The sequence below is a fragment of the Puma concolor genome, chromosome A2, assembly GCF_028749965.1.
Source record: "Puma concolor isolate L17-30 chromosome A2, mPumCon1.1.hap2, whole genome shotgun sequence".
Classification (NCBI taxonomy): domain Eukaryota; kingdom Metazoa; phylum Chordata; class Mammalia; order Carnivora; family Felidae; genus Puma; species Puma concolor.
Window position 1 is genome coordinate 26,173,750 of NC_141668.1, and position 20,563 is coordinate 26,194,312.

Here is a 20,563-nt window from a genome sequence, read left to right on the forward strand (position 1 = left end):
GTTTAGTTATATATATTGAGATTTAATGACCAAGAAGACAATTATTGAGAGAATTGCAAAGTACAGTAAGTATACTTAGCTATTAGAATTAGGTTTATGAGGTCTTCACTCGAGCTTCCTAGCTGTGTGATCTTAGGGACAGTTCCTTCAATATAAAAAGAAGTTTCTAATGTTTACCTTATTCAATAGCACTGGGATATTATGAGGGTGAAATGAAATATTAAAACATGGTGAACTAGTGTTCAGTGAGTCATTATTATTATTTTCTATACTAAAACGGATTTTTTGGGGCACCTGGGTGACTCAGTCAGTTAAGCATCTGACTCTTGATTTTGGTTCAGGTTATGATCTCATGGTTCCTGAGTTTGAGCCCCACATAGAGCTCTGTGCTGACAGCATGGAGCCTGCTTGGGATTCTGTCTCTCCCTCTCTCTGCCCCTCTCCCACTTGTGTACACGTGCGTGTGTACTCTCTCTCTCAAAATAAATAAACTTAAAAAATAAATAAAATGTATTTTTCATTAAGGAAAAAGTAGTAATTGATTTCATTTGTGTATGGGGGAATCTTGCATCGCAAGTTACTAATTGTCCTCTATTTTAGGAAAATCTAGTCCAAAATTTAACAAAAGTGCTTTAAGCTTTTACAACTCAATAGCAAAAACACCCAAATAACCCAATTTAAAGTCAAATAAGTTGAATAGATATTCCTCCCAAGAAAACATACAAATGGCTACTGTGTATATGAAAAGATGCTCAACATCGCTGATTATCAGAAAAATGCAAATCACTACTACAATGAAATATTAATTCACACCTGTTAGCATGGCAATTATCACAAAACAAAACAAACAACAAACAACAAAGTATAGCAAATGTTGGCAAGGATTTGGAGAAATTGGGAACTTGTACATTGTTAGTGGGAATGTAAAGTGGTACAGCCATTATTTAAAACTGTGTGTAGCTTCCTCAAAAATATTAAAACTAGAACTACCATATAATTGAGGAGTGTCATTTCTGGATATTTATCCAAGAGTTGAAATTAGGATCTCAGAGAGATGTCTGTCCCATGTTCATTGCAGCATTATTCACAATAGCCAAGGTATGGAAACAACCTGAATGCCTTTTGACAGATAAGTGAATCATCAAAATGTGTAATATACATGCAGTGGAATGTTATTCAGTCTTCAAACAGAAGGAAATTCTACTGTTTGTGACAACAGAGACTAACCTGGAGAATACCATGTTCAATGAAATAAGCCAGTCTCCGAAGGACAAATCCTATATGATTCTGCTTAAACGAAGTGTCTAAAATAGTCAAACTTGTAGAAGCAGAGAGTGGAATGGTGATTTCCAGGGGCTGGGTAGAAGAAGAAATAGGGAATTGTTCAATGGGTATAAAGTTTCAGTTATAAAAGATGAATACATTCTAGAGACCTGCTACACAATATAGTGCCTATAGTTAACAACACAGTATTGTGCACTTAAAACTTTGTTGAGACAGTAGATCTCATGTTACTTAAGTGTTCTAAGTACAAAAAAAGGTGTGTGTGTGGGGGGGACAAAAGGAAACATTTGAAGATAATGGATAAGTATTATTATCCTGATTTTGGTGATAGTATCACAGTTATATACTTATGTCTAGACTTATCAAATTGTGTGCATTAAACATATACAGTTCTTCTGTATACTGTGTATCAACTATACTTCAGTGATGCTGTTAAACTTTTTAAAAGAGAGTCCTTTAAAAAATTAAAATGTAAATGGCTTGCTATCAAGAACATGCATATTCCTTCTCCTCTCTTTGTAGTCCTATTTGAATCCAGGAAGTTAAATATATAACTATATTTTTAACCTTTTTATAACTCAAACACATAGATCAAATCCTGCTCTGGAAAATAGTCTTCTATTACCTAGAGAAACAATACAAGTTCTTGCATTTGCTTAAAGAGTGAGTTTCTAAATGCTTTTGGTGCTTATTTTTGTTCTCAGAAGGCCATTTCTTAGTTTAGTCACTACTGTACATTGGTTGTGGTAAAACTCTTGCTCTAAGGAGTTATTTAGCTAAAATAATGACAATAGAGCTTTCAGTTCCTTCTTCCTTAAGTAGAGAATGTTATCCCCCTTTGAATATTTGTTGAAAATGCTGCTTTGAGTAAAGACCACTGATTAAAAGCCAATACCAGGGATGCCTGGGTGGCTCAGTCAGTTAAGTGTCTGACTCCTGGTTTTGGCTCAGATCATGATTTCGTGGTTTCATGAGTTCGAAACTTGTGCACTAGCAGCGTGGATCCTGCTTGGGATTCTCTCTCTGCCCCTCCTCTACTCGTGCTGTCTCTGTCTCTCAAAATAAATAAATAAACTTAAAAAAAAAGCCAATATATAATACAATTCAAGTATGCTAATAAGTAGAATAGGATATTACTTGGGTACTTGATAGAAGAATGCTCATGGTTTGCAAGTTCTGATAGCTGCTCTTGAGATACTTTTGAGAGCGTACTATTGGCAGAAGCTATTTGGAAATGACTTTATGCTATATACACATATAGATGCAGAGATGTTTTGCAAATGATGGTATTTTTAATAAATATGATTATCTCTTTATTAGATCACTCCACTACCTTATGAAATAGGAGCTTCTTGTTCACTCACTTATTCAATCACGCATCCAATGAATGCCCACACATTTCAGGCTTTACTGGACCCTAGAGATATAATGAAATGTAAGCTCTGTGAAGTCAGGGGCCTTCTCTGTCTTGTTTACTACTGTGTACTCTATGTGTAAAAAGCATCTGACAAGTAACAAGTGTTCAATAAATATTTGTTGAATAATTGAAGAAGAGTGGATACCACTGATGTTCCTCCTCCCCCCTCAGTAATTAAATTTAATAGCTGTAATTCTGTAATGAATTCCTAATCTATAACTGAATGACTAGTTTCTAATTTAACTGTAATGGGCTTAATTCACAGTCCAATACTATTTTTTTTCCTAGTCCAGAATGGGTGAGAAATTTAAACAGTGCTCACTTTGATTCCAGTAATTTTGGCCTAAATGTTTTTCCAGGAAATGGCCTGGAAAATATGAAATTATCTTCTCTCATAGAGTCTGTTCGTATTGTACCTTTGAGCATTTACAGGGAGGTAGTTTTATCTTTTGAAACCTTCTTGTCATATTGTTGGCCCCAATATCTGGTCATCTACTTTAAAAAGCAAAAACAAACAGATAAAACAAAATAAAAATGCCCAAACACTCCAAAAATAGTACTAAGAAAATAATCCAAAGAAATACAAATGTGTACAACTCATTAGTAAAACTTATTTAAAACTAGTCAAGTCCTCCTTCTTCAACTGTTTCTAACCCTACATTTGCTTTTTTGACCCTACAAAAAATCCTTTTTTTGCCTAGCTCCAGAGATCCTTCCAGCCTGGAGGGTGTGCTGTCTGGTCTCCCTGGGTTCTTCTCCTGTTCTCTCTCTTCTTCCCTTCCCCCTCACCCCCCATGTCATTTCTCTTCTAACTGCCTCTACTTCCTGGTTCCTTCCTTCCTTCCTTCCTTCCTTCCTTCCTTCCTTCCTTCCTTCCTTCTTTCTTTCTTTCTTTCTTTCTTTCTTTCTTTCTTTCTTTCTTTCTTTCTTTCTTTCTTTCTTTCTTTCTTTCTTTCTTTCTTTCTTTCTTTCTTTCTTTCTCTGAATGTTTCCCACATACTGTACCTACATTGCCTTAGATATTTACAGCTTTTAGGAGTAGGAAAAGAACACATAAGAAGTTTAGGTCTAGCTTGTGATGGGCATGAGTTTCCTTTCTGACTGTAAGACTTTCTACAGTTCACAGCCCATCAACTAGAACCTCAGGTAAGAGTTATTATTCTGTGTACATTTGGGGAGTGAAGTTTGAGGTGTTTTGGAATAATGTTATAGGTAAATATTGCTTGATGAAAATGAGTTACCATTTCTGTTTGGGGTTTGTCAATTTTGATTTAAAAAATATAAAACTGATGTGTTTTCTGTGACAAAAATTAATCTGTTGAGTACTCATTCAATTCCTTATTTACTCATAGTAATGCATTTGGAAGATAGTAGCATCCCCACGATGTTCAGGTGAGGGACAGAGGCACAGAAATGTTACATAACTTACCCAGAATCACTAGTCAGTAAGAGATGTGCCAGGATTTAGAGCCAGGAAATCTAGCCCCAGAGAAGAGATTCATAACCACTGTACCACTGTGTTCCTTTGAGCAAATATTGGGATCTGTGATGAGTCGTGGCTGAGTTAGAAAGCCAAGTATGTATGGTCACTGACCGTGTGAGACTCCCTCAGCCCAGTCCTCCTGAACATCAGTGTCTCTGAGATACCATAGACAGGCAGGAGGTGGGCAGGAGATGGCTATCTGTGCCAGTCTTTTTCAGAGTGGCTTGTCCCTGTTGCTAACCTCGATGGGACACATAGGAAGTAGTATTTGGCTCATGCCTTTTTTGTACCAGAAGTTTCATTCCCTTATTTCATTGCTTCTCAGAGTCCCTTTAAGAGTCTACATGGCATTTGATATAGGAAAAGGGATAAAATGTTTTACAGAGAGAAAGAGAAGGAGAAAAAGATAGAATGAGCACAGATTTAAGTACAGTTTTGCTGTTTTAATCCATGTTGGTAAAAATAACACTTTTTCTTTACTGTGATGTGTGAGATAAATCTTCTCTTTCCCAAAGTGCACTTGAAGCTGACAAACGTACACACTCGGATCATACTGTGCACTTTTCTGCGAAGTCCCAGTTGTGCACCACATATGGAGGTGAAAATATTGTTACAAAAAGTGTGATTACACTTATTTGAACCTCAGAACAAATTTTAGTCAACTATCACTAAAGGACCAATTACATTAGACCAAGTTGCTATTTTACTTATATCTCCAGAAAGATGGAAAGAAATGATACCAAGGGTAATTAGGGTGGAGACTTGTGATAGTATGATTTATAATAAATATGTATTTGGTTTTTCTCCTATTTTGGGGACAGAACTCCTATGAATCATGGAATCTTCTAAGTGATGAAAGTAATAGAGGTGTCTTTCATTATGTTAATGAGGTAACTCTGGGAAAGCCCTTAGGTCACCTGAGGACTGGGGCTGGTTTCTGGGAGAACTAACAGTGTGATTAGTGGGTTGGAACTTTTAGTCACATTCCCCCGCCTCCAGGAAAGAGAGAGGGGCTGGAGATAGAACTCAATCATCAATGGCCAATGACTTAACCAATCAGGCCTATGTAATGAAGCCTCCAGAAAAACCCAAAAGGACAGGATTTGGAGAGCTTCTGGGTTGGTGAACACCTGCAGATTGGGGGAGAGTGGCACAGTCAGAGAGGGCATGGAAGCTTCGTGCTCTTTTTCCATATCTTGCCCTATGCATCTCCTTCATCTGGCTATAGTCTTACAAAACTGGTGATCTAGTAAGTGCAATGATTCTCTGAGTTCTGTAAATTGCTCAAGCAAATTAACTGAACCCAAGGAGGGGTCTTAGGGACCTCTGATTTATAGCCAGTTGGTCTGAAGTAGAAGTAACAATCCAGATTGTGACTGGTGCCTAAAGCGAGGTGGGAGAGCAGTCTTAGAGGACTGGATCTACACCTGTGGGATCTGATGCTGTCTCTGGGTAGATAGCATCAGAATTGGGTTGAACTGTCAGATAACCAGTTGGTTTCCAGAGAATGGATTCCAGAGAATGGAGACTCCTCCCCTCTCAGGAATTGAAACTGGGATCTGGACACTTTGGAGAGTTTATGTGTTTTTATTGTCTTTAAGGAAAAAACAAAAATTGGTTATTTGGTTTTGTTCATTGCCATTATCTGGAGGCACATTCATAAGAAATAATTATGTAATAGTTTACTATGTCACATTTTTATTTGACCCAAAATGGTCAATTACAGGCAATTTTTTATGCTCAATCAAAAATTTTGACCAGTCAATTTTTACCAAGAGTCTAGTCATTCTCTCTGACAGTTAATAAAATGGTAATTTTGTTGATTTGTTTATGCGCCAAACTGAAGTCTGTCATGCAGATCTAACAGGTTAGACAACCAGAGACTTGACCTAATTTGCTTAGAACTTGACAGAAATTGTGAACCAACCAACACTGGTAATAATCATGTTGTTTAAAAGAAATCACATTTTATATTCTGTACACAGCTTTGTAAGTAATTTCATTCCTAATAATTTAATCCTCCTCGATTTTCATCACAGTTGGAACTTAGTGCTGTGACATTGTTTCTTGTTTTATTTTTCTCCTTCCACATTATTAATAGAGATTTTGTTCTTAAAAATAAGCAACAACTGAAAATGTGATACTTTATCCTTTCAGATTGCTTTCACAAAACTTCTCTATTGAAATACCAGGGAGTTTTATGATCCTAGTTCTGTTGTCTAAGTTGGCCTATAATTCCAGTTTTGTGCTATTTATATAGATTGCCTTTGTGCAGTACATTTCTTTGTGCAATACAGTCTCTTTGAAGAGTTTTGAAATTAAACAATAACATTTATTAATTATTTGACATATACTATCATTTTAGAGATGCAATATCTTCATTTCTCTGTAAATTTTAATTTGTATAAATGGTGAATGCCCCTTCAAATCCCCACTTAGCAAAGGCCTGCTGACCTTGCCATTGGGAGGGCTATACTGGCCCTTGAAGATTGCCTGGCTGTAGAGAGCTGCCCTGCCCAATTTTCTAACCCTACCCCTACCTCCACCACTTCAGGACGGGGCCCACATTCAACGACTGATTCATGTGAAAGTATAATGCCTTGGCCTTCCTGCTCTAATTTAAAACAACCCTGGGAGCCATTCTAGCCTCGGAACTTCCTGTGATGTTGGGAGCTTGTCACTGGGCCATCGCCAGCTGGACTTCTCTGCTCAGTGCTGCTTCCTTGTTGGGCCCTCCATAGAGTGGAAGCCAAGAGCAAATATGCATTTCAAGCTCCTTCTAAGGGTCTGCTTCCTGGGGAATCCAACCTGTGAAAACACTGTCTCAGACACTTTAGATTCCAGCCTGTCAACAATCTATAGGCAAATGTTAAGTGAAAATGTGGCTGTTTCCATAGCAACCTTTGCTTCTTAATAGTTGCTACCACTAATAGTTACATAGTTTTTACTACTGTGTTATTCTTTTAAAGAGTTAAACTCTAATTTTCAACCCAGGTCTTCAAAATACTTATAGACTCTCTTTGAAAAGAGACTTGGATCAATAGGGTGGGAACTGGGGGTTTGAAAAGGAAAATGTGAGTAACTTTTCCCATTCTCTCATGTTGAAATTGCCCCAGTCACATCGTGTTGACCAATAATAGATGAAAGGTGAAATGTAGCCATCTTATCTATTGGCATAGACAAGTGGACAAGTAACATTTCTCAGAATTTAGGATATCTGATAATATTATACAAAGAGTGGAAAGGATTCAAGAATGTGATTGGTTGACAATCCCATATTTTAAGCCTGAATATCAACTGTCTCCACTGTCAGGTTCAGTGATGGTGCTTATCTGGTCATGATGATGAGGATTATTAACAACACTAATAATGTACCACATCTGTATAGACCCTTGTTAGATTGCCTTTTTAAATTTGGTTCTCTTGATATCTCTGGGAGATGGTTTTTATGAACCTTATTACAGAAATGAGGGAACTGAGAGATGAGAGCTTTGTCTCAGGTCACACAGAATCCACTCTTAGGCCTTCTGATGCTAAGTCTGTTTTCTTCCTCACTCCAATATCTTCCTGCACTGGTGAATCAACTCATGAATGTACCTTTCATCTCTCAGACCTGAGACATCAAGCTACTCACCCATGAAATAAAGAGATAAAACTTATGAAATGGAATTATTTACAAACTTGCCCTTGAATCAAGGAGAGCAAATTATTGTGCCACCCTACAGATGAATACACTAAAGTTAACATGGTATTCTAATTCTTGGAACCCTCATAAAAATGGTTTTGGGAAACGGACCCATTTCAGTGGCAACTTGCTCTGAATTATCATGGTCCACGTTTTTAACTTCTTTTATGTCACTTATTTTTAAACATATATTTACATGCATCCTTTTGTTTCCTGACTTGGCTGAGAGATGTTTGCAGGCAGAACTATCTCATTGTCTTTCTCTATACCATCAGTGCCTATTACAAATCTTCCATCTATTCATTGAACAAATATTTGTTGAAGTCTCTATGTACCAAACATAGTGATAGGTGATAAGGATATGGTGGTAAATGTGAAAGACAAGGTTCAGTATGCATGGAGTTTATAGTCTAAGATGAGAAAAAATACAAAATAAAAGAATACAATTACTGCAATGCAAAGGAGAAATGGAATACAAAGGACATCAGCAAAGTCTTTCTGAAGACAGGCATTTGCAGGGATAATTGGAAGGTTTTGAGGGTGGACTGGTTATATACTGAAGAAGATTAAGTCAGTTCTAAGAAATCTGTATAGATTCTAAGTATCTTAAGTCCTATTTTTTTTTTAATTTTTTTAACGTTTCTTATTGAAAGACAGAGAGAGACAGAGCGTGACCAGGGGAGGGGCAGAGAGAGAGGGAGACACAGAATCTGAAGCAGGCTCCAGGCTCTGAGCTGTCAGCACAGAGCCCGATGTGGGGCTCGAGCTCACAAACCACGAGATCATGACCTGAGCCCAAGTCGGATGCTTAACCGACTGAGCCACTCAGGCACCCCAGTATCTTAAGTTCTTAATACTCAATAGAAGTACTGCATTTATGTAGCTATAAATTGACTTATAAGGGGCAACCTGCTGGGTTTCTGGGTTTCTTAATGAGTCTTTAAATTTGCTTTATTTTATTCATCAATCATTTGTATCTACTAAACCATTAAGCAACATGTATAGTTAATTCTGGATAAGCAAGATGATGGGAAAAGTCTAGACTTGGATCAGACCAGGATCTGAACCTGCGCTCCAGCCTCTTACTGGCTGTTTACACCCCTGTTTCTCATTGTCCTCGTCAAAAATATGGTGATAATACCAACCTTAGAGTGCTGCCATTAGGACTAGTGAGGTATCAGTGAATGAGACTGAGAAAGAACGGTTGTGTATGTTACAAAGTGTATGTAAAGCGTTCAGTTCTACAAATGATCTTCCAATTATTATTAATAATCAAAAGAAAAAATTACACAGGCAAGGAAATCAAACAGCAAATTCCAGAAAACAACCAATTATAAATTCCTCCATGCAGCATTATTTTCCTACACTTCAGGAAAGTGCTAAGCTTTAGAAATTATTTCATGCAGAACTGGGCACACCTGCAGAACAGGAAAGTTGGTGTCCCTTGAATTGCATGCAGTCAGAATTCTCTCAGGGTAAGATATGGAAAAATAGATGTAATAGACATGTTCTTTGATGGAGGGCAACTCCTCTTCCTCCTGCTCATGCCAGGAGTCTAAGTCAAGTCTGAGAGTCTCTTTAAATATTAAAACATTAGATAATGTAGGAAAGGTATTGTAGGTATTATAGGTACAGGTATTGATTGTAGGAAAACATATCTTTCACTAAGCCTGAATGTTTGACTAAATTTCACTGGTAGTTGACCAAACTCTCAACAGTATATAATGACTTCTTATGAAATCATGGGCCTGTTTTGAGGGGTGACGATAATTACTACTGCCTTTTGATATAACCTATGCAATTGTTTTTCATCATTAGATAATTTTATATTCTTATCTGGCTTTTCTTATGTGTACATCTTGTCGTTCAATTATATTACAAGATGCTGAAGACACAATCTTTGAATGTCTGTAGCTCATGAAACATAGTAGACCTTGAGTGCTTATGAATGGATTAACTGTCGGGCTTTTTGACTGATGTGAAGATAGAAAGTGTGAATGAGTTTCAGAGCTAAGAAAAGAATCCCAATCTTCTAAATGCAATCACTTGGGAAGTAATACAGTCCACAATTTAATAAAATATCCATAAGGCATCAAACAGCAAAATGCCATGTGGAGCAGTTTCCTTATAAGTATTTGTTCAGCTGAAATAAATTAATTGTGTGGTCCCCTCTTTCCAGGAAAACAAATTGACCAGGCTGACAAATACGAGGCAGAGACATAAAAAATATGAAATGAATTTAGACTATGTAAGAATCCAACCTAACTCAGCTTTGTACGAACAAAAAGTTTAATAGATCCTTAGTGAATGAATAAATCAATGAATTCAGACTAAACTATGTCTGGATTGCCTGTTTGTCTCATCTGAAATAGTCATAATAAAATTTTTTTTCTGTCTTCATTTCTTCCGGCTATGGAGTCAGTAGTAATCTCAAATGATACTTAGGGTACGACATCTCTTTAATGGGATGCTTAAGTAATCACAGCAATTTAATTAAAAGGGCAGTCATGTTTTAAAACAGCTAGTGTTCCCTAGAGTGTTACAGTTTTGTTTTCACATTCCTACAGCTACCTAATCCTTCCATTCATCACAGTTTTCTGTTTATTTGTTTTTTTATTTTTAAAAACATTATGCAGTCTTCAACTTACCACTAGACTTTGTCCTAAAAGTTTTCTCCTCCAAATATGCGGTCACTCCTTTCCATTCACATTTGCTAGTTCCCTCTCCAATGCTAGTGGTTTTTCAGAGCTCCATCATTCACCTTTTCACCTGTTGTTGATTTAAATATTCCTTCTGAGTGACCTGTTCATTCCTGACACTTCAACTACCTACTGCATCAGCACCTGACAAAACTGTAATTACATTTTCCATCTCTCTTTAGTTCCAGACCAACGTCTTCAATTTGATGTTCCATGGGTACTTCAAAGACAACCTGTCCTGAATCAGAATCATTCTTTTCTCCTCTATGTACCTTCTCACCCTCCTGTATTGCCTGCTTGTTTAATGGTGGCATCACACAAACTGGTCACAAAGGCCAAAACCTTAGTGTCATGCTTAGTGGTTTCCCACAACCTCACTGCTTAGATAAAATCAGTACAGTCTAAATATATACAATTTTTATTTGTAAATCCTCCCTCAATAAAGCTGGAAAAAATAGTTTGAAGCTTCATTGATTCTAACTCAGATTCTAACATCTCTGTCTACTCCTCCTTGGCACCAGTAGCATTGTCTCAGGCATCATTCTCTGTGGCCTCTTCCAGTAACTTCTTAATGGGGCTCAATACCTCCTGTTCTTTCCACTCCGGTTTGTCCTCTGCATAAGTGACCCTCATCCATTTTTCCTCCATGAAAGGCAGTGTTCACAGATGAGACCTATTTCTATGGGCTTCTTAAAAGGTGAAGAAAGAATTACAACCAATCCCTCAGAGATACAAACAATTATCAGAGAATACTATGAAAAATTATATGCCAACAAATTGGACAACCTGGAAGAAATGGACAAATTCCTAAACACCCACACTCTTCCAAAACTCAATCAGGAGGAAATAGAAAGCTTGAACAGACCCATAACCAGCGAAGAAATTGAATCGGTTATCAAAAATCTCCCAACAAATAAGAGTCCAGGACCAGATGGCTTCCCAGGGGAGTTCTACCAGACGTTCAAAGCAGAGATAATACCTATCCTTCTCAAGCTATTCCAAGAAATAGAAGGGGAAGGAAAACTTCCAGACTCATTCTATGAAGCCAGTATGACTTTGATTCCTAAACCAGACAGAGACCCAGTAAAAAAAGAGAACTACAGGCCAATATCCCTGATGAATATGGATGCAAAAATTCTCAATAAGATACTAGCAAATCGAATTCAACAGCATATAAAAAGAATTATTCACCATGACCAAGTGGGATTCATTCCTGGGATGCAGGGCTGGTTCAACATTCACAAATCAATCAATGTGATACATCACATTAACAAAAAAAAAAGAGAAGAACCATATGATCCTGTCAATCGATGCAGAAAAGGCCTTTGACAAAATCCAGCACCCTTTCTTAATAAAAACGCTTGAGGGGAGCCTGGGTGGCGCAGTCGGTTAAGCGTCCGACTTCAGCCAGGTCACGGTCTCATGGTCCGTGAGTTCGAGCCCCGCGTCAGGCTCTGGGCTGATGGCTCAGAGCCTGGAGCCTGTTTCTGATTCTGTGTCTCCCTCTCTCTCTGCCCCTCACCCGTTCATGCTCTGTCTCTCTCTGTCCCAAAAATAAATAAACGTTGAAAAAAAAAATAAAAAAAATAAAAACCCTTGAGAAAGTCGGGATAGAAGGAACATACTTAAAGATCATAAAAGCCATTTATGAAAAGCCCACAGCTAACATCATCCTCAACGGGGAAAAACTGAGAGCTTTTTCCCTGAGATCAGGAACATGACAGGGATGCCCACTCTCACCGCTGTTGTTTAACATAGTGCTGGAAGTTCTAGCATCAGCAATCAGACAACAAAAGGAAATCAAAGGCATCAAAATTGGCAAGGATGAAGTCAAGCTTTCGCTTTTTGCAGATGACATGATATTATACATGGAAAATCCGATAGACTCCACCAAAAGTCTGCTAGAACTGATACTTGAATTCAGCAAAGTTGCAGGATACAAAATCAATGTACAGAAATCAGTTGCATCCTTATACACTAATAATGAAGCAACAGAAAGACAAATAAAGAAACTGATCCCATTCACAATTGCACCAAGAAGCATAAAATACCTAGGAATAAATCTAACCAAAGATGTAAAAGATCTGTATGCTGAAAACTATAGAAAACTTATGAAGGTAATTGAAGAAGATTTAAAGAAATGGAAAGACATTCCCTGCTCATGGATTGGAAGAATAAATATTGTCAAAATGTCAATACTACCCAAAGCTATCTACACATTCAATGCAATCCCAATCAAAATTGCACCAGCATTCTTCTCGAAACTAGAACAAGCAATCCTAAAATTCATATGGAACCACAAAAGGCCCCGAATAGCCAAAGTAATTTTGAAGACGAAGACCAAAGCAGGAGGCATCACAATCCCAGACTTTAGCCTCTAGTACAAAGCTGTCATCATCAAGACGGCATGGTATTGGCACAAAAACAGACACATAGACCAATGGAATAGAATAGGAACCCCAGAACTAGACCCACAAACGTGTGGCCAACTCATCTTTGACAAAGCAGGAAAGAACATCCAATGGAAAAAAGACAGTCTCTTTAACAAATGGTGCTGGGAGAACTGGACAGCAACATGCAGAAGGTTGAAACTAGACCACTTTCTCACACCATTCACAAAAATAAACTCAAAATGGATAAAGGACCTGAATGTGAGACAGGAAACCATCAAAACCTTAGAGGAGAAAGCAGGAAAAGACCTCTCTGACCTCAGCCGTAGCAATCTCTTACTCGACACACCCCCAAAGGCAAGGGAATTAAAAGCAAAAGTGAATTACTGGGACCTTATGAAGATAAAAAGCTTCTGCACAGCAAAGGAAACAACCAACAAAACTAAAAGGCAACCAACGGAATGGGAAAAGATATTTGCAAATGACATATCGGACAAAGGGCTAGTATCCAAAATCTATAAAGAGCTCACCAAACTCCACACCCGAAAAACAAATAACCCAGTGAAGAAATGGGCAGAAAACATGAATAGACACTTCTCTAAAGAAGACATCCGGATGGCCAAGAGGCACATGAAAAGATGTTCAACGTCGCTCCTTATCAGGGAAATACAAATCAAAACCACACTCAGATATCACCTCACGCCAGTCAGACTGGCCAAAATGAACAAATCAGGAGACTATAGATGCTGGAGAGGATGTGGAGAAACGGGAACCCTCTTGCACTGTTGGTGGGAATGCAAATTGGTGCAGCCACTCTGGAAAGCAGTGTGGAGGTTCCTCAGAAAATTAAAAATAGACCTACCCTATGACCCAGCAATAGCACTGCTAGGAATTTATCAAAGGGATACAGGAGTACTGATGCATAGGGGCACTTGTACCCCAATGTTTATAGCAGCACTCTCAACAATAGCCAAATTAAGGAAAGAACCTAAATGTCCATCAACTGATGAATGGATAAAGAAATTGTGGTTTATATACACAATGGAATACTACGTGGCAATGAGAAAAAATGAAATATGGCCTTTTGTAGCAACGTGGATGGAACTGGAGAGTGTGATGCTAAGTGAAATAAGCTATACAGAGAAAGACAGATACCATATGGTTTTACTCTTATGTGGATCCTGAGAAACTTAACAGAAACCCATGGGGGAGGGGAAGGAAAAAAAAAAAAAGAGGTTAGAGTGGGAGAGAGCCAAAGCATAAGAGACTTAAAAACTGAGAACAAACTGAGGGTTGATGGGGGGTGGGAGGGAGGGAGGGTGGGTGATGGGTATTGAGGAGGGCACCTTTTGGGATGAGCACTGGGTGTTGTATGGAAACCAATTTGACAATAAATTTCATATATTAAAAAAAAAAAGGTGAAGAAAGAGAAACATTAAGTTAGGTAGTTAATCACTTTAAGTATTCATAATCTTCCACAGCACCTGCACAAACTATGCATGACGTGGCCCCTGTCTACCTCTCATCTTTGTCTCACATTTCTCTCTCTCTCTGTCATTCATTAGCTCAGATGGCTCTTTCCTGCCCTTTCACATGCTGTTCTCACCCATTGTGTCTTCTTTCTGACTCCAACAACACTTTAGGGAGACTTTTCCTGAACACTCCTCCATGTAAATTAAATGCCCTTGGTCTTTCTCATAGAACTCACCATAATTTATAATTATATACTTACTTTTATTGTTGTTGTTGTTTGCATTCAAGCCTGTTTTACCCACAATGTTTCTATACTCTGAAGGCATAAACTGTGTCTATTATATTCACCATTTCATCCACAGCCCCTGTGCAGTAGGGGCGTGCAATGAATATTTAATGAAACAATGAATCAATCACCACAACTATTAATGGCATATTAGTAGGCTAGCTATCTACAGGCTCTGTCTGCGGATTATGGGCAATTCCTACTCCTGAAGAGTTTAATAAGAGCATTGCTGTCATAGGGATAACTTAGACCATGCTCTAACTTATAAGAAATATAACCTTCAGTACTCTAACACTGTTAGCATACATTATTGCTACACATGGTATGTCTGTCCACAATGGCCGTTGTCTGGCTACCAGACATTTCTTCTTTGTTTGGCTACCTGAGGTTTCTTCCCAAGGCATACAACTCATCATGTAATTCTCCTGCTTCTGAATATTCAGTGGGTTCCCATTGTTTTCAAGATAAAGTCCAAATTATTTGGCATGTCTAACAAAGTCATTCTCAAGCTGGGCCTGGCCATTCTTTCCAACCTCAGCCCCAGCCAGTCTTGACCATAGGCCATGATCAAACAAGGTTCTTTCATACTTTTGCCTATACCAGAAATGTCCCACTTTTGTTCCTAGATGGATGTCTTTTTGCTTTTTAAAATCTCTTAAGCACTTTAGTTACCTCTTCCTCTGTGTTCCCATTATGTAAGTATATCCTCTTAATTGTAAAATTTACCTCATATTCTATGATAATTTATTGGAATGACTATCTCCCAGACTAGATGGTATAACTCCTGGATTAGATTGTGTATCCCCAGTGTCCAGCCCAATACATAACCATATAGTGGAACATAATAATGTTTGGGTGACTGAATTATTGGCAATTGTTTGGAAGTAAAAATGTCATTACCTACTGAAGCAATGTTATAAATGGTGCTTTCTCATCTGACTCAAAAAAAGCCTATGTAAGCCATAATGCAACTGAACCATATTGCTAATATTCATTTTTCTTCTAATATTAGAATATGTTCACTTTCTACTCTACTGTAATTGAGGAACCCTGACAGGTGGCAGAGGTCATTTCTAAACTTTTTTCTTTGGTTTCTCATTGCCTTAGAAGGAGAGACCAAAGGAAGAACTCTTCTTTTCTTCCTTCCTCCCTCCCTTCCTTCCTTCCTTCCTTCCTTCCTTCCTTCCTTCCTTCCTTCCTTCCTTCCTCCTCGCCTCTCCTCACCTTCCCTGCCCTCCCCTTCCCTCCACTCCTCTCCCCTCCCCTCCCTGCCCTCCCTTCCTGTCCCCTTCCCCTGTTCGTTGGTTCCTTCCTTCCTTCCTTCCTTCCTTCCTTCCTTCCTTCCTTCCTTCCTTCTGTGATAGAGGGATGGGATTGCTGCCATTTTGATTTTCTTGGTGGAGACATAATGTCAACTGAGGGTCTGCATCTTTGGAACTTGCCTGTGTCTCAAATAGTTTTGAAGACTGCTTGTTTCATAACATATCATTTTGCTGATACATAAAACTTTCGCTGTAATACTATGAGCTGTAAAATGAAATTAACTTTAAAGCAGGTCTACAAATAGATAAAATAGCAAAAGGATCCTTTTACTTAATAGGTGGTCTCACCTATAAGACATTCACACTTTTTATTAATCCAGGCACTTGTTTTTCAACTTAACATCAAATGAATCAAAACAGCCATTCTTCTTTGCACTCCTTGACTGTCATTACACATTTTGTACACTTTAGCTTTATTATAGACATCCACAAAAATAATCTTTAAGCTTGGAAAATAAAGCAATAACCCTGATGTATGATTAAATGATTGATGTCATTTATTTGATATATATATTGTAATGCAACAAACATGATTGCTTTTAATAGGTGAGAATGAAAGTTTTGAAAAACATACTGCATTGAATCATTCGTTTTTATAAAATAGCTAACCTCATTAAATTGGTTAATTAAATAAGTGCCATTTCTGAGTCACTCTCTCTTTTTAAAATAGGTGGTGTTTGCATTGCTCAATCACAGAAAATCCCACGTGAACCAAGACCTGGAGAATTTGAAAAAATTATCAAACGCCTGCTAGAAACACCTAATGCTCGGGCAGTGATTATGTTTGCCAATGAAGATGACATCAGGTGCGGATTAATTTTCTTCTTGATGTTGGATCAGATGTGCAATCCACATCCTTTTTTTTTTTTTTTTAACATATTTCATGTTCAGTGTAAAATCTTGTGAGATTTCACAGGAATTGCAGCGTTCTCATGCAGTTACAGCCTTCTGCTGCACAGAGACACAACAGCCTTCTAGTTCCTAAGTCTGAAATGTCTATAAAGTAAAACTTGGGGGCTGAAAGAAATGAGACAAGTAAGGATGATAGACAGAATAATGTGAGTGAGGTTAAGGATAAGGCTAACTAGCAGGTGTCAATATGTTTCCTTTAGAAATGATAAGACTCAGGCAGTTAGTGATTGACTAATTGTTTAACACTGACCTACTGAGTGTATATAATTCAATATATCTGGTCTTATAACATTCATAAGTGTGTTTCTTGAGAAATATGGTATGTTTTATTTCTTTTTATTCCTGTAGGAGGATATTGGAAGCAGCGAAAAAATTAAACCAAAGTGGTCATTTTCTCTGGATTGGCTCAGATAGTTGGGGATCCAAAATAGCACCTGTTTATCAGCAGGAGGAGATTGCAGAAGGAGCGGTGACGATTCTGCCCAAAAGGGCATCAATTGATGGTAAGGACAAGCCATAGAAAATTTGTTTCATTCCAATTGAATCAAAACTCCAAGGCAAAACCAGAATACCAGCATATGATGAAATGTACCCGTGGTTGATGATTCTGGATAGAATTTGTAATTCTGATGGTAGAAATGCCAAGACAGTAACTATTTAACTCAATATATATTTTTCATTAGAAAAGAATACCCATTAGATTTTTTTCTTTAAAAAAGGGAGTTATAGTTGGCCTTAGATATTTCTATGATGTTAGCCCTTTCCGTGATGTTGCCCTCTAAGCTTGCGCATTTCCATGGCATAGATGATGGTTACTGCATTGTCATGGGGAGAGTATTTGCTTTCTATAAAATGGAGATGTGAGACTGGGCTGACCCTATAGATAAGTAAATGCAACAGCAAACATATGGAGCTTCCCTGAGAGGAAGTTTGTCTCCAAGATATCATTTCCAATCGTCTTAGCAGTGACTGAAATTCCTACCTTCCCCATTATCTTTTGGAGTAAAACATTAGTTCCAGGTGATCTCTCTTTTATGAGGTGTCACCCAAGCAGGCTAACACATTAGCCCGTTACCCATGACTGCATAAGACTACATCAGAGCTAGTTAGTTTATTGGATTAGCTGAAAAATGGAACATCTAGGACAGATACATTTTGGGTCAGGAAGAAGCATAGCAACCTGGAACATAGACTCCTCTGAGGAGAGAGAGAGAAGAATGAGAAAAGTCTGAGTTGGTTCTGAATATATAGCAGAATGTCGCTGGTCACTGTGATGTAGAGGAGAGGGGGAGGTTGTGATGATGACATTAACAGGCCCTCCTGTTATGTTCATCTATACAGCCAGGTGACTCAATGGTGAAGAGTGAGGGTGATGATATTATCTGTTGATTACCCTTGGCTTTTACCATATGGGAAGACTAATTTCTGGGCTATTGGTTCTTCCCCATTTGTTAATACGTTTTGGGTTTTTTTTTTTTCATGCAATAATCACAACATATTCATTCAAATGTCTGACATAATAGCCATTCAAAAGCTCTGACAGTATTTGGTTTTGATTTTGAAAGAATATTAAAATCATACCTTTTCTCTCTAAAATAGGGTTTGATCGCTACTTTAGAAGCCGAACTCTTGCCAATAATCGAAGAAATGTGTGGTTCGCAGAATTTTGGGAGGAGAATTTTGGATGCAAGTTAGGATCACATGGAAAAAGGAACACTCATATAAAGAAATGCACAGGTAACCAGTGAAATGTTTCCCTTCGTGCATTTGTTTTATCATTAACTGAAAAATGAAGTTTTTCTATATGGACAATGATCAAAGTATCTCCTATTTCTTCAAGTTTCTTATCAGTTTCTCAGCAGGATTGAGCATACACTGATCATTCAACAAACTTATGTGTATTCATTGGTTCTTACAGTCAACAAGTATTTCTTGATCACATGCAACGTGTCCAACACTGGTGTGTTTGAATTCTATTTAGAAACATTTATTGAGTTTCTACTATGGGCAAAGCACTTTAATAGGCTTGGTGGGATATAGACAAAAAAATCAAGAAACAATAGTGGTCTCCAGGAACTTAACATGTAGTTAAGATGAAGGATCATAATGCATTGCTCTAAGACAGCGGTTTTCTTGCACTATTTCAATGCATGTCCCCTGTAATATGATTGTCCCCCATATCCTGCATAGCTCTTGCAGCTATGATTTTTTTTATGCTTTACCTTCTGTATCTTGTGCTTAAAAATAATAGTGATATTAAATGCGCATATTTTGAATGTAAGAACGAAACATTTTTTTAAATTTTTAAATAACATGATTGTGTACATAGAACCACCTATGGAATTTTAAAAATTACTTAGAACTTAGTCAATTTAACCAAACCACAGATACAAGGTCAATATAAAAAACCTTTTTCTCTATCTCTATCTCTATCTCTATCTCTATCTCTATCTCTATCTCTATCTCTATCTATCTAGCTGTCTATAGTTTTTTTTATAGAAACTAATATGTGGAAAATGAAATTTAAATAATACTGTTAATAGCAGGATCAAAAACCATAAAAGATTAGGGATAATTTTAACAAAGATGCATAAATCTTCTGTACTGAATACTACAAAACTTGAGTGAGCATTTTATAACTATATACCCCTCCCTCACCTACTCCTTGTTCTCATGTTTTGATATATCCTCCTTTCCCTCTGATTATTTCATTTGGCAATAGCTGCTCAGTAGAAGACATAATATGATAAGTGCTAGAGCAGACATAGAATGAGGCTGGGGATGTGAAAAGTCGGCGGCATGCTGTGGAGAGTCTGACTTTAGGTTTCCTGTGTGCCAGGCCCCCTTCCAGGATCTGCAAACAGAGATGAGGTCTGTGCTCATGGGGCTTACATTCCAGTGTGAGGAGACAGACAGTAAAGAAGTAAACATATAAATGAAGAGATACTTCCAGATGCTGAGATGTGCTTATGGGAAATACAAGGGGGATAAATGCGAAGGGCTGACCAGGTGGTGTCGGCAGGGAGGGTGGCCATTAGGCTGTGCAGTCAGAGAATGCTTCTCTAAGGAGGTGACATTGAGATGAGACCTGAAGGGCAAGATGTTGTCAGCCATGTGAAGATATGATGGCAAGCCATTCCAGGATCTAGGGCAAGGCTCTTGTTCAAGCCATAGCGGGGGATAAAAATCCCCCACTGGAGTGGGGGCTGGAGTGAGTGAGGCGGCTGGAGTGAGTGAGGGAGGATAGTAAGTAAGAGGGAGAGTGGCTGGGGTTATGTCATGCAAGTTCTTCAAGTTCTTTCCAGAAACCCCAGAGCTGGGGATTTTGGGTTTTATTCTACCTGTAGAATAGAATTATTCGAGGCTTTTTGTCTAGGGCGTTGCTCAGATACCTGTTTCAAACAGATTTTTCTGGCATAAGTATGAGGAGGATTGCAGATCAGGAGAGAGGAAGGTGAAAGATTAGTCAGGGCCCTTCCAGTAGTCCTGGTGATAGGCAGTCACAGCCTAAACAGGGATGTGCAAATCAGGGCAGAACACAGAGGAAAAAAGTCCTGGAAAGTAGTATTTACAGCAAGTATATGGTGAGTGACTAGCAGTGGGGTGGGGGTA

General features: G+C 38.1%; 1 protein-coding gene across 2 annotated transcripts in view; it reads left to right on the forward strand.

Annotated features, from left to right (window-relative positions):
* GRM8 (glutamate metabotropic receptor 8) overlaps positions 1-20,563 on the forward strand; it is a 763,463-nt gene that overhangs the window by 338,313 nt on the left and 404,587 nt on the right. For both annotated transcript variants that reach the window (XM_086691127.1, XM_025929777.2), the window contains exons 3-5: positions 16,710-16,845; positions 17,300-17,454; positions 18,551-18,688. In XM_086691127.1, coding sequence (XP_086547253.1) covers positions 16,710-16,845; positions 17,300-17,454; positions 18,551-18,688 — 429 coding nt within the window. The remainder of the gene's footprint in view (positions 1-16,709; positions 16,846-17,299; positions 17,455-18,550; positions 18,689-20,563) is intronic.